Source organism: Scomber japonicus, chromosome 19, assembly GCF_027409825.1.
Source record: "Scomber japonicus isolate fScoJap1 chromosome 19, fScoJap1.pri, whole genome shotgun sequence".
Taxonomy (NCBI): Eukaryota; Metazoa; Chordata; class Actinopteri; order Scombriformes; family Scombridae; genus Scomber; species Scomber japonicus.
The window spans coordinates 20433568-20448164 of NC_070596.1; the positions used below are offsets into that span (position 1 = coordinate 20433568).

Here is a 14597-nt window from a genome sequence, read left to right on the forward strand (position 1 = left end):
GTTTGTTATTTGTGTTATTACGTTACGTGTTGGACTAAATATATGGACATATTGAGGAAAGTATTTCGATGTTCTGGAAACGGATTTCATATTTCACAAGAATGGATACTTGGCGAGCTGTACAGAAAGTCCTGAGTCATAAGATGATCGTTGTGGATAAAGGGAAGACTTTGAAGGTATGTAGGCATTATAGCTTTTCTCACTTAGCTGAGTGGCTAGCCGTGCTAATCGCTAATACTATTACGGCTGTGAGCAACCATATAATTCGTGAGTGGTCTTGAATGAATCAGGGCAACCTATGCTTTCTAACAATGTACGGCATGAATATATATGTTTAAGGGTTGGTGTTTAAAACATTCAGAAGGACTTGTGGCTACCTCCCAACCTCCGACCCGTCCCGTAGGCGGAACAACGACAGTAATAAGCTGCCGGAACTATGTAGCCGTCAGTTGTTTCCACTCTCGTTAGTGGTCTCCCCGTGTTAGCCGAAGCTAACAATACACCGGCATTCTCCAGTTCAACTTCAAACCTGGGGCTACATCGCCTGACAAAATAACACATTAAAAAGTACATTAAACACTACCATTTTCACTTACTTTCTAGTTCGTTTTCCAATTCGTAGTCCTGTTGTTGTTGTTTCTTCTTCCGGTGTTTCGGCAAAAACAGTCCCCGGTAATCCACTTCCGCTGTGGCTTTTTTTATTTGCATCGTTTTTTTTATTATACGCTGCGGTGTTTTTTGTTTGCTGCGGTGTTTCTTTTATTTGCAGCGTTTTTTTTGTTTGCTGCGGCGTGTCTTTTATATGCAGCAGCGTTTGTTTTTGTTTGCAGCGTTACTTTTATTTGCAGCTATGGCGGGTCTCGGCCACCGTAAGTAAAGCACTAGGGGCCTGATTTACTAAGATCCCAAATAGTGGGTACTAAATTGCCTGCACAGTGCAATAGATTGCGCGTTTTGTTTGCGTGCGTTTTGCGGGTTATCTACTAAGAATAACTGTGTAAATGAAAACAGGTGCAACAGGGTGGAGACAGCAGTATTTAAATGAGGGTTTTGCATGTCTGAATGGAGAGTTTGGACGAGCAGAAAGCTGCAAGCTCAAAATGAAATGTGATCAAGTTATAGTGGAAGAAGTTAACAAATATATTGAGTCATAACAAAAACAAATAGAAAAACCGACATGTGGAGTACTTGTGACGATGCTGTTAGTAAAACCAAAAATATTCCACTCCAAAAATATTAACACGGTTGAAAAAATCCATCCTGTGCATATTCTGTCATTGTGCCTCCTCCTCCTCTCCACAGTAACAGAAGTCATCTCTGCGCAGTGCACAGCCGGTTAATACCTGCCCTTCAAAGGTATTATTTATAGACGCAGTTAGTGTCAGAAAAAATAACTTCAGGTTTGGTAAATCATAATGCCTGTGCTAAATAACATATTTGTATTTTCTCCTCTCTGTATTTTGCACACTGGGGTTGAAACGCCCCATATTGCATATTTATTATGGCAAACGTACTAAATATTTTTTGCGGGTATGTCAAGTTTGCACACATTTTTACACACGCAAACCTTTAGTAAATCAGGCCCTAGGTGTATTAGACTTCATTTATTTCATTTCAGATGGCCAGAGATAATACTTTAAATTAATCATAATGTTGATGTTATCAGTTTTATGTTGACAGCTTGTCTCTGCTGTGTCCAAAGCAAAAAACTAATTATTGCAGGTCTAAAGGAAAACTGTAGTCACTCAGCACCTCTGAAAACGAGAACTCAAACAAGACACAGTGTGAGTCACCTAAAGTTTCCAAATAGCATTTACATTTTGCATTAATCATTTCAAATGCTTGTCATAACCAAAAGTTAGCACAATAAGTGGCCTTCATGGATTAGCTACGGTTGCCAACTGCATAGAGACCTACTTTTGGGGCAGCTGATCCAACTAGCTGCTTATTTCCCAGAAGGCCCAAATTGAAAAAATATATATGTCCATATTTTACCCCTTTTCCACCAAGCTGGAGCTGGTGCTGGTTCGGAGCAGAGCCTGACTAAGCACCGGTTCTTTTCTTTTCCACCGCCAAAGCTCCAGCCTGGACCCTCAGAACGGGAGCCAAAGCAAGCACAGACTCTTTACTGGTCTAAAGCAAGAACCGATTACGTCAGCAGACTGGGGGCGGGGCTAACGTTTATTAACAGACAAGCGGGGTTAACATTTATTAGCCAGCTAGCTGGGTTAACATTCATTAGCTGACTAGCGTGGCTAACTGTCATTTACAGAGGGTTAAACATTTGTTGATTAAAAGTACTATTTTTATCTTTTTTTTTTTGCCAGAGCTGTTGTCTTCGTCTTCTTCTTCTTCTTTTCTTCTTCTTCGTTTCTGGCAGGCTAGATGCCTTGTGCCATGTTGCTGCCTCTCACTGGTGAATCATGGAAGTGCTTCAAAGGCGTGCGCTTGCTATGTTATACAGTGACGTAATCGCATGGCTCCTTGCCGATGGAAAAGCAACAGGTTCGTAAGAGGTGCTTGGATTAGCACCAACTGAGCACTGGTTCTAGCACTAGCTCCGAACCAGCACTGACTCCAGCTCGGTGGAAAAGAGGAATTTGTTTATTTGGATGAACCATAAAGGCAAAAAAAATATACACATAGAGGATACACGGCAATAAACACACACACACACACAGAGAGAGAAAGGGATGAAATGCTGTCTACTTCTCTCTTTCTCTTTTTATATGCTGATGAACTGAAGCCGTAATGTTCAACCATGGGAAAAATATGATCTTGTAGGAGACACACAGTAATAATGCTATAAATCAGAACAACATGCAGAAATGAACAGTTTACCCTAAAACTGTCGATCCTTCAAACAAACTAGGTTTCTTACAAAAAAACCCCCAAAAACATCCCATTTCGATGTAATTGCTGCAATGTGTGCAGGCTGGTGAGACACAGATGCTGTTAAATAAACAGAGCTGGAGTCACATTCTGTATTGTTGTGTTTGCTTGTAGTCTGAGAAATCAACAAATTTGATTGCATTTGGAGCATGCTGTTGGACTAACTGTTCAGTCACAGTCTTGGTAAGAAGCCCCCTGACAGGCTGTGATGATGCTTAGAAGACTGAACTTCATGCTGTCGCTTTCCTCACACAGACTTCTCTGAGCCTTTTCTGTTGAGAAGAAAGGATAATTAGGTTTGTGTCATTACATCATTTCCAAAAATGACCTCATCCTAGTTAACAACAATATAAAAATACAGAAAACACCCCAAAATAGGTGGGTTATTTTTTCCCATTGGGTTGGGCCAGGCTACTGTACTCTTCTGCTGGGTAAATATTACTCTGTCTGTGGTTGGGTTTGTCTGCAGCAAACAACAGGCCACCAGGGAGGATGTCAGTATGTAAAGTGTGGCTGTGGGAAAGATATGGAGGAGAGGAATATTTGTGGTGTTGTGGTTTTACTGGAGGAACTACACAGGCTCATTTCTTCTTTATAAAGAACAAACTAGTACAATAAAGCACGCATTCATAAAGTCTGTCTCAGACACACAAAATTCATTGAAGTCATCTCCAGTTTCCTTAGAATCAGTACAACGTGCAAGACAAAAAAAGGTCTGTGTTAACTGAAAACTTACTTAAAAGTTGCTTTTAATCCCGAGATATTAAAGCTAAGCAGATTCTCTTGCTGACAACCACATCAAACGAGCTCCTTCTCTGCCTCTCTCCTCCATTTTAGAGCGTATCTGTCCAATTTTTATAACCCTCCTTTAAATCACTTCATCTGGGGCCCAAGGTAGGGTTTCCACTTCCTGGTTGTCACAGTTATGGCTCATTAAAGATCTCTCTCTCTCAGCAGGAAGGAAACTGACTCCCCTCAGATCCTGTTCATGTGTGTTGGTCCTTAATACTGATGCTGACACCGATGCACATCTTGTCTACATTAGCATTAACCTAAATAGAGGTCACTTTAATGACCATCAGATGCTGAGTTGTGGCACTAGTTTTTAATCAAGTGAAATGTCAGTGTTTCAGTGTATAAAGGGTCAGCCTGCAGCTATTTATGTGTGGTTTGACATAAACTGCTTGTAATTCTTTTTACAGCCGCTCTAATTAGACGAAAACTATTTGTTAGCTACGGGAAGAGAATAATAATAAACTACACAGTAATTATTCACCAGGTTAAATGACTGCTAGGTAATTATCATACTGTGGGATTAACACTTGGTAATTTACTCAGTAACAATTTAACCCGTTCAGATCCTCCAGTCTTTCCAATGGACATACTTTAACTTCTCTAAGCTGTGTAGCTTTATGATTAATGTCATCCGACTTCACCCAAATGCACAAACTTATTTGACTAGATATTAATAAACTAATCACAGTGTTCAACATAATCTTAGGTGGACTGCAGTGGAGCCACGCACCCTTTTTCAGCAAGCATGGCCAATTCTAAGGGAAAGAGGAAGTGAAAGGCACATTTTAATCTAATAATCACATTTTTAAAGTACATAATTTGGATTTGTGTCAAAAGTAAATATGAGTTGTTGATGAAAGTTCTATAGTTTTTACTCAGTATTTTCCATTGTAACGATCAGGGATCTGGATGTCTGTTAAAATATTACAAAATACATACACAATGTGTTTAAAGCATCACTTTATACATTGATATGAGTAAATATATAAAATAAAAGCATTGTTTAGTTAGTTGTTTTGTTGAATATTGAATGAAATGAGTGAAAAAGGTTTAGTTTCCTTAAGTCCAAGTTGACCAATTCATATTGTTTACAATCACTACAGATCAGCAAATATTGAGGAGTTAGACTCTCTCAATGTTTTGCATTTTGCCTTTGAAAATAGCTGACAGCAAATACCACAATGTAAAAATACTCTATGTACAAATAAATCAAGCATTTATCATTTGACTTAAATAACAGTACTGATGTAAGTACAAAATGTTCTTAAGGATCAAACAAGTATTATTTAGGCAGCTGAATGGCCTCCATCAGTCATTTATATTATATGTATATTGTACAATATATCATTGGATTATTATCTCTGGAGCCACATCTTTGTATACTATTGGATAGATTATTTTAAAATAACGCATCATGTTTAATGCGGTACTATAGCTGTCACAAGCTGTAAATGTAGAGGAGAGAGATGTGCAATACTTTTGTTTCTGGAATGTCTGATTATCAAGAAATGGATACACACCAGTAAAGTTAAAGAAACTCACAAGTACTCAAGTAAACATACTTTCCATCACTGCTGTCTCTCATACAATATAACTCACAAAGACATGCAGACACCAAACAAACACTGTGACCTTCTGTGTCCAACAGTATAAGAGGTGAATATTTATATACTCTGCATCATCGCTGGTAATGTTATCTCTGGCCCGGTCGGTGACAGATGGCAGACGTGTCAGTCTTTCATGATGCAACACGAGTGCCCTGTGAAGACTAGATTCACAGATCTGCCCCGGAGGCCTTTTTAACAGACAGTGAGGTTGATGTGAGGTCAGAAAAATATGCTGATGCTCCTGCTATTAGAAGCAGTAGACAATCTCTGGCTTTTAGCATCACACAGATGATGCATCATTGTGGACAGAGTTGAGGCAGAGAGCTGGTGATCCACTATAATGCTGCCACTTTGCCACATTTTATAACAGCTCAGCTCCATCACTCAGATGTGTCCCTGTGGCACTATACACCACATCCTCGGCCAGCAGTTACACATCACAATGCAAACTCCTTTGACAAACATGTCAGTGTTTTAAGAATATTTTTCTTGTGAAGGTTGCTTAGCTCAGCATTGCTGTTGTCACGTTGGAACAGCTGGAAAGTTTGTGCAATCTGTGCAGTAAACTCTTCCAGATGTTGAATGTGCAGTTATATGTACATTATTCATATGACGTATAAAAATCCAATGCAGACTACAGTAGATGGCCTTAAACCAGACACTATTTTAACTTGAAACTATGAAAGTGAAACATTAAAATTGTGACATAAAGCATTTTGATGTATCTATTTTACATCACTGTTCAAGCTTTAATTACATTCATGAACAAAATGTATCTGATTTACAATCTTAAAACCAAGTCACTAAATCAGCATCCAGTCCCAAATGTCTGGAACAAAATACTCTATGTGGGATTTATTCTGACAAGTCTGTTGTTGTTTTTTTTATTCTCCACAGGGAACCATTTTCTTACCTGGAAACAAAGTCACAGAGCATCCAACCAACGGCGATGAAGCGGGAAAATTTCCTTTTGAGGTCATTCCAGGTAGGAAAAACAATTTAATGTGTTTTTATCTTTACTAGATACTTGATAAGATAATAGTAACATTAACTTGGCAGCAGCAGGAACAAAAACATGAGGTTTTGATCACTCTTGTCTGCAGCAAAGTTGAACACTGTTAGAGTCATCCAGAGAACAATTTAGCCATTAAATGATTCAATATATGCTGCTGTCTGTGGAAGTTAGTGTGTTTGTGTTGCCTGCAGCTTGCTGGGATCACATGTGTGAAGAAAAATGTGATCTGAAGTTCTTCCACAGCCTGTTGGACATTAAATTATGGACTTTATGTGCATCTGATGATGGGTTTTAATTGTTTACAGATGATAAAAAAATATATAATTGAAAACATCATTTGACTTAAATAACACTACTAAAAATGTTTGTGTGAGAAATTTTTCTTTAGAGACAAAATTCAAAACAGAGTGACAGAGTATGTGGGGGATGAGATGCATCATTAAGACTGTGAGACAGCATTCTCCTACATGGAATATGTATCAGATTGTTGATGCCAGGAGATGTCCAGGAGGCACGATACAAAATAGACACACAGAAGAGAAAATGTGACACTGTAAATGAATTTTATAAGAGGAAGGGATGTCATCTGTTGTGAAATTGGGATTACTGTGTAATCCAAAAAAACACTCTTTCTCTCTTATGTTCCAGCTCTAGCACTCTCTCTTTATATTTTTATTTCACTAAGAAGAACCTTTTGTTTTTGCTGTAATTAAATCCAACGAAAAGACTGGCTCACAAACTGGCTCAAAGTTGACAGAGATGATAAATAGAAAGAAAAGAGAGAGAGAGGTTAACAAAGAAGCCACCTAAATAGGCTGAGGTCTACAGTACACAGGTGCAGGTACTTCCCTGATGTCCTCTCCTATACCGCCTACCAGCTACTGAGCCAGGAAGCCAAAGCAACCTCAGCACACATTAACTCAAACATAAACACAAAGATGATATAAACACCAAAAAAGACATAAACACAAAGAATGCAATAGCGGCTATTTTTCAAGGACAAGAATGTGAGTTTATGGAATAGATATTTAAACCACACACACATAGACACACACACATAGACACAAACTGAGGGAAATAGTGACAGCTGTTAAAAGATGCAGTAGCAAAGTGCATCACAGTTGATCCATCTAAAACCCTGTAGAAAACACCGGATGAGCATAGTAACTACTCATACTTTATTTGCCTAGATCTTTTCCCCAGTGTGTGTCCAAAAACAGTTTCCCGCAGAGGAAACCAAAAAGAAAAAAAACAGTGTCAGGACATTTTCTCACATGAATCGTGTCTCCCTTTGGACATACTGTACATAAACCAAACAGATAGTGGTGAAATTGTCAAAGTTGGTTAAAGGTTGCTCAAACTGAACAAAAATGAAACATGGCATTTAGGCAGACAACTACTGACAGATGGACAGTCCAGGTGTATCATGGGTTTGTTTTACAGACTCTTGATGGTGCTTTTAGATGTTGACAACCTCACTGGTTATGTAATAGCTTCCACATCAGATGAGGATTAACAGTTCCCTGCTGAGATAATGGCATTGACTTTTAGTTGCCACTTGTCAGTACAGCCATCACACTGAAATGAAGTCAACTTGTCAACTTGTGATTAATAGTTCTCATGGTTGGAAATGATTGTGGTACTGGAAAAAAAAAACACTTTTTTAAGCATAGTAAAAAAACATTTTGATGAATCAGCACTTGTGTAGCAGAGCAAAAACTGTTTTCCGAAGTGCTTTTGACACCATCTGATCATCTCTCAGTGACAAGGCAGGTGAGGGAGTCTTGCTTAACGACATTTTTAATTTTAAATACACACATTGACTGCTAGATTGTTTTCAAATATCCCGGTCATGGGATGACTGTCATATTGATCTAAAAACTGTTCAGTTAATCAGTTAGGCTATAATTTACACAAAAACCTCACTTGTCTGTTAGTAGTATTTGTCTGGTAAAGGGCACATGCTATGCTTTTCTAGCTTTCTGCCATTTTTATATTGTTATGTTAGATATCTATGTTTAACACGGTAAAAGCTCCAACTATAAGATACATTCATTTACAGTTGACAGTGTTTTGAGCTGTGAATAATGCAGAAGTATTTCGGGAGATCCCCAGAATATAAATAACAAGCTGGAAATGTGCATTCTACAGAAAAAGTGTTAATGGAAGGAAGTTCAAAAAAGAAAAGTCTATATTTTCGCTTCTCTGTTTTTCTATTTCTTGCAAACACCACAATAAAAACAACTGAGGTGTCTTACAAGAATTACAAGTTTATGCAACCGACTGAACCAGAGCTGAGTTCTAATCTGTAAGGGAAATGAAACTGTGCATGGAACGTAGTAATACCACACCCAGCACTATTGAGAGAAATGCATGACTGGAATTAGCTCAGATAACAATAAAGATAAAGATGAAACATTTTAAATTCCTTAAGGCACTGCTGTATAGATAGTATATATCTGATCTATGCCCAGTTGCAAGGCAGTACCCCATGCCGTTTGTATTTCCAGACTTTCAGTACATTTTATAAATGAATCGCATGCCTCAGTGACTCATTGTGCTTACACTCAGTCTCAGTTCCCTGTTTCTAATTGCTACAGTACAGTCTTTTTATTTTCTTTGTATAAAATGCAAGGTTATTTTTGAAAGCGGAACAGATATTGGTTATGTTAGTATAAAACAAAAATGTTGGTGTTCTCCATTCAGCCCCCACTTCAAACAGTCTTCATCTGTGTCTTTCCTTTTTGGACCAGACTGTATTAGATTTAGTAAAAATGGGGAAGGGGGGAGAAGAAATTTGAAAAACCACTAAACCGGTGGTGATTTAACTTGAGGGATGTCATATGATGTATCATCTATGTTGGAAACTGAGGTTCTTAGAAAACAGTTTTTTTCCATTTTTTGTGGTCCTGAGTGATGACAGGAGCAGTTTCAATCTAACTGTGCTGCCCTTTAGTAGGGTACTGCGATAATAGAACAGGGAAAATGTTGTATATCACAGTTTTTGTTATCAACCCTAGTACAGTGGTTACAAAAGTGTCACTTTGGTGTATTATTATAATTCTGGGAACACTGATTGTACAGTACAGTAGCATCTGTACTGATGCTGATAAACTTCCAATTATTCTGATAGATTAGTATGAGAGGCAAGATAAACTAGTAAATAATCAGGACAATTCTTGTTTCCTAAAATCCTTCATTGTGTGCTCAAGTTTAAATGATTTCACCCTCATATCTCTGTTTTTAAACCAAGGTCATCTTTCACTGATGAGGCTTTCATTACTATCTATGTAACATTTCCATAGTTTTGTTTTTTTGTGAGCATTTTTAATTTGTATTTATTTTCCTTTCTTTTGTTTCATTTAACACCTTTTATTGATTTTTGTCAATAAAACACAATTATGAGCAACAAGTTCAAATCTTGGTTGTACAAATGTGTAGCATAAGTAATATAACATAGTAGTATTAGTCAAACCACCCACCCACCTAATCCCCCCCCCCCCCCCCCCCCATCCAACCCACTCATCCCAACCTCAACCCCATCCAGTCACACCCTACAGTCTTCTTTTCCTTTCTTTTTTGATTACATTGTGTTACATTTTATGTACAGAGAGAGAAGATTGGGATTTTTTATTCAGAAAAATTGAAACTGGAAGTCAGAATAAAAAGTAGTTTTTACCTTATATGACCAACGTATGTTTAACATTTTAAGCAAACATTCCTCATATCAGGCATTCAAGCATCACATTAAAAATGTTTCAAAAGGAATTTATTTGTTTTAAATAGTCAAAATTGATCTCTACCATATTTTTGAAATTCTGTTGTTTTGGATGTGATTTGTAAATTACATTTTTATGTAACTTAACTCCATGTTGTCCTCCCATGTAGAAGAGATAATGTATCTCATGGAACTTCCTGGTTAAAAAAAAGGTTTTTAAAAAGTGTTTGTGGTGCTTTCATCAAATAAATAGTTTGACATCTTGAAGCACACATGCTTCTACCTCTATCTTAAATGTCCATTAAATGCGAGGCTTAAGCCAATAGCCGATTAGCTTAGCTTAGCATAAAGACTGGTAACAGGGAGGACTACAGCTAGCCGATAAAATGCTCTAAAACCTCATTATAACCCTTGTTTTCAGTTACCTACAGTAAGCTGCTGGCACAAATATATAAGTAGTATCAATATTTTCATTTAACTCTGCAAGAAAGCAAAAAAGCATATTTTCCAAAATGATAACTATTCGATTGAGCATCGTTTTTAATATTACTGTGTCATTCCAGTTCATTCATCCATTCCACATTCTCTGTTGTAAACTTTCCTCATCCAGCTATTAAAAGCTGAGTTTGTTATGGCCGTGTCTAAGATGCTGTGAAATTACTCAAACAGACCAAAACATGTGGATTAAAATGTGACTAACCCCATGTTCACAACGAGGGCCTTGTGGATTTTTTAATACACATTTAGGGCTCAACACGCTTGATGAGAGTTTCAGCATTCTTCAAAGTATGACTAATACAAGTAAACGGTTTTCTTCATTCTGCATCTACCCGTATGTCCTCATAATGCTTGAAAAACAAGAACATGGCTTGTTATGAGGCAGCATATAAAGAAGTCTAAGAGAAGCAGAGAGAGAGAAAATGAAAGGAAAACCCAAACACATATATTCCACTGGTCTAAATGTGGCCGTGCAGTTTGAACACAACACATAGATGGTCCCTGGCAGACAGACAGACAGGAAATGATGGGGAGGGTGCGGGGGGTTGAGAAGTGCAAGGGAAATTGGGTGGAAGTCAGAGTTGTACAGAGATGTCCGTTGTCTTGTAAAGGCAGTGATGATGTTTGAACACGAGTCGAGTATCTGGTGGCTGCCAAGGGGCTTGTACAGCAGCATTAGGACATCTGTGCAGGGAGAGAGACTCTTCTGTATTGTGTGTATTTTTAGTTGTTGTTTTTTTTTCATTATTTTGTGTCTTGAAGAAGCTGAAAAAATTGCAGAAAAGCTCAGAAAACATTCTTTCTCACTTCTTCTGTTCTCATCTTTTTTTGTCTTTGTCTCATTTACCTTTCACATCCACATCTGGATCATGAACCTGCGAGAGAAATGGGGGGCTTTTGAAGCAGATCTGCCACATGGCCAACAATATTTAGACTAGAATCATGGTTATGTCTTTATTTTTAACTGTCAGTCAGGTGCAGACACACAGGGGCTTTTGTTTTGCTCGCCAAAACCAAGAGTTGAAGCACCAGTGACGTTCTCCTCAATCACACTGACATGTTACAACCTGTGCAAGCTCACACGGTCTTGCACAAGCGAGGAGGAGAAACAACAAAAATATATGAATACAGCTGTCAAAATGCATGTGTCTGACTACAAAATACATTTGCTATTATACTTGAATATTATCACCTGAGATGCTTTTTTGTAGCCATATTTGGACGCACCTGCAAAGTATTCTAAATTCTGGTATTTCCCATGGGAACAAAACAAAAAGAAGGAGCCTCTTGCTTCTGTATATCTGGTAAAAATATCAGAACACCCTGTTGCTCAGGTTCAACGTGCAGTTTTATCTAATGTTGTTGAATCCTCCCCAAGAATGTCAGGTATGATCTATATACATCTGTTTGGTGTAACAGGGCTCTGAGTGGTGGGGATCTGAATTTTGAAACTGCAATACAGCGAATGAGCAAACAGAGTAGGCTGCCTATCTTCACCATAATCTGACTTTAAAGAAATGGCACAGACTCTTCATTTATTTACCTCCCAAAGTTGCATAACCACCTGTTGGTAAATGTCACTCCCCATGGTCCAACTGATTAATCATCCCATTCCTATAAAACAAGAATCAACACAGGAAACATTCCCGCTGTGTTTTTGATGGAGAAACAGTGCACTCCTTTCCCCTCAAGCTCTAATAAACATAAGGCTCCAGCTCCAACATGAGTTCACTATGTCACTCTCTTGTTGCCCCAGGCTCAGTCTTTTGCTCCGTTTCTCTCAGTCTCTCTTGGTAGCCCAGCAAGAGTAGCTGGTCAGGCCACAGCAGGGTGCCGCTCCTGAATTATGGGAATATTTACGACCTCATCCCCCAGAGGCTACCATCCCTTCATTCATGATAGGTGTTTGGGATCATGTTGCCATGAGCCTCAGGCATAAATACTGTTTACAGGCCAAAGCCTGGCTCTATAAACATACTTGAAGAGTATTAAAGATTGTGTTTGTCTCCAGCTTATTGGATAGTAGTAACGTAATTTCCTCATTTTAAGTGTGAGTTGACATTGTGCTGTTGTGAAGGGTATGGGGAAGCCTCAGAGCATCTGTTTAAATAAAGCTGATGGTGCCCTCATGTGGTTTTCTCAATCATTACAGTGCTGGAAAAAATTCTGAGATCTAAAGAAAAAGTATGTTTGTGTTATTTTCATTTTGTGTATTGCAAAGCTGAAGTTCAAAATGAAACTTAGGTGAATAAGGAAAAATCCTTTAGGGGTTTTATTTTTATTTACGAGTAAAAAAAAAACTGTAATTTTTATATCCACAAAGTAGCATTATTTAACTACTTATACTGTATTACACAGCGGTGGTATTTTAGCAGGAAAATAGGTCAATGGAGCAAAATATATATATTCTTTTTTTTTTAATTGAGCATTTATAAGCATGCACTGTAGACTCAATCCACCTATGAAGACTTTAAAAAGATGGAAAATCTCAGAATCTGGAAGAAGCTAGTTAAGTTTACCTTGAGTTAAGATTATTTTATCACATTTACTTACATTTTTAGAAAAGCTTTATACCTTTGATTTATTACATTTCTTCACAGCCTGGTCTTATTACACATTATTATTACATTACACAAATTATCACAAATATCCTAATTTATGACATATAATGAGTTTTATATGTAAATGTGGTTTTTATGATTTATTTTTTTATGATTTAGTGCTCTTGTGATTAATGCTCCATCACGTTCCTGTGACTGTGACATGTGGGCCTGATGGAGTAGACATACAGTAGGTTGCCACCTCGGTGACCCCTGCAATGACTTATGAAAGTCATTTGTCACTAAGACGCAGGTCTAATTTACACCATATGACCTGTGTGATTGAGTAGTGATAATGAGCCGACAGGGAAAGTCGAATAAGAATAAATCAGACTTAGAAAGCAGAGAAGGGACGACTGAAAATTAAATAAAATGTACTGTGTGAATGTAGTTTCTTGCCCACATCCATAGTCAGACTTCTTATTAAACAGTAATGACAATCTAATACTAGAGATCACTATTGGAGGGTGAAGACAGACGTGCAATTTTAAGACCACAGACGACTCCAGTGTTCATGCCAGAGGTTACTCATACGCTGGCAAACCTGGTATGTAGATTATAAGCACCTAAAGCTGATGATGGAATGATGGATGGATGAATTGAAAAAAAAATTAAAGGAGCTTTGTGGGGACGGTTTAATAACCAAAACAATTATTCCATTTGTTCATGCTAGTAATAAAATATGGCAAGCTCAGAATATTACCCTAGGCATCAGTGTTTAAATTTAAGGAAGCCCCAAGTTGAGTATTTCAGAATGCATATTAATCTGTGGTGCTGACATTTTACTATCAGGATGTGTGGAGGTGGTTTTCAAATAGCCCCCCATGTCACATCAGTCATGGATGAATACTAGAGCTGGCATTAGCTCTGTGTGTGTGTATTTGTGTGTGTGTGTGTGTGTGTGTGTGTGTGTGTGTGTGTGTGTGTGTGTGTGTGTGTGTGTGTGTGTGTGTGTGTGTGTGTGTGTGTGTGTGTGTGTGTGTGTGTGTGTGTCATAGGCTACTTTCAGCAACAAATTTCCAACTTAAGACGAGTTAATTAGGGAAGGCTTGTCCAATTGGGTACAAAAGCTTTTTCCCCATTGGTAAAGCATTGATTTTTATGTCAGTCGTTATGGTTAGGGTTAGTGTGTTAGAGTCTCCAGGAAAAAAATGTAAGTCTATGTAATGTCCCCAAAAGTGACCTAGGACAATGTGTGTGTGTGTGTGTGTGTGTGTGACTGGTGCAGCTTTAAATATACTGTACTCAAGTTAATTTAAATTGTATAATATCATGTTTTTTTTTTCATTTATCTATAAATCTACTGTGCACAATGAATATGGTTTATGGATAATCTAATTTTAATCCCATTTTCCAAATCTTTGACTTTCCATATATAGATCTGTTTCATACACGATATAGAAGAGAAGAAAAGCACAAATGTTTTGGTTAATGCTTCCATTTACAATACTAATTTATGTTGTTTAGTACTC

General features: G+C 37.8%; 1 protein-coding gene across 1 annotated transcript in view; it reads left to right on the plus strand.

The window, feature by feature from the left end:
* arhgap24 (Rho GTPase activating protein 24) overlaps positions 1-14597 on the plus strand; it is a 68610-nt gene that overhangs the window by 21559 nt on the left and 32454 nt on the right. Inside the window, exon 3 of the mRNA XM_053339633.1 lies at positions 6192-6279. Coding sequence (XP_053195608.1) covers positions 6192-6279 — 88 coding nt within the window. The remainder of the gene's footprint in view (positions 1-6191; positions 6280-14597) is intronic.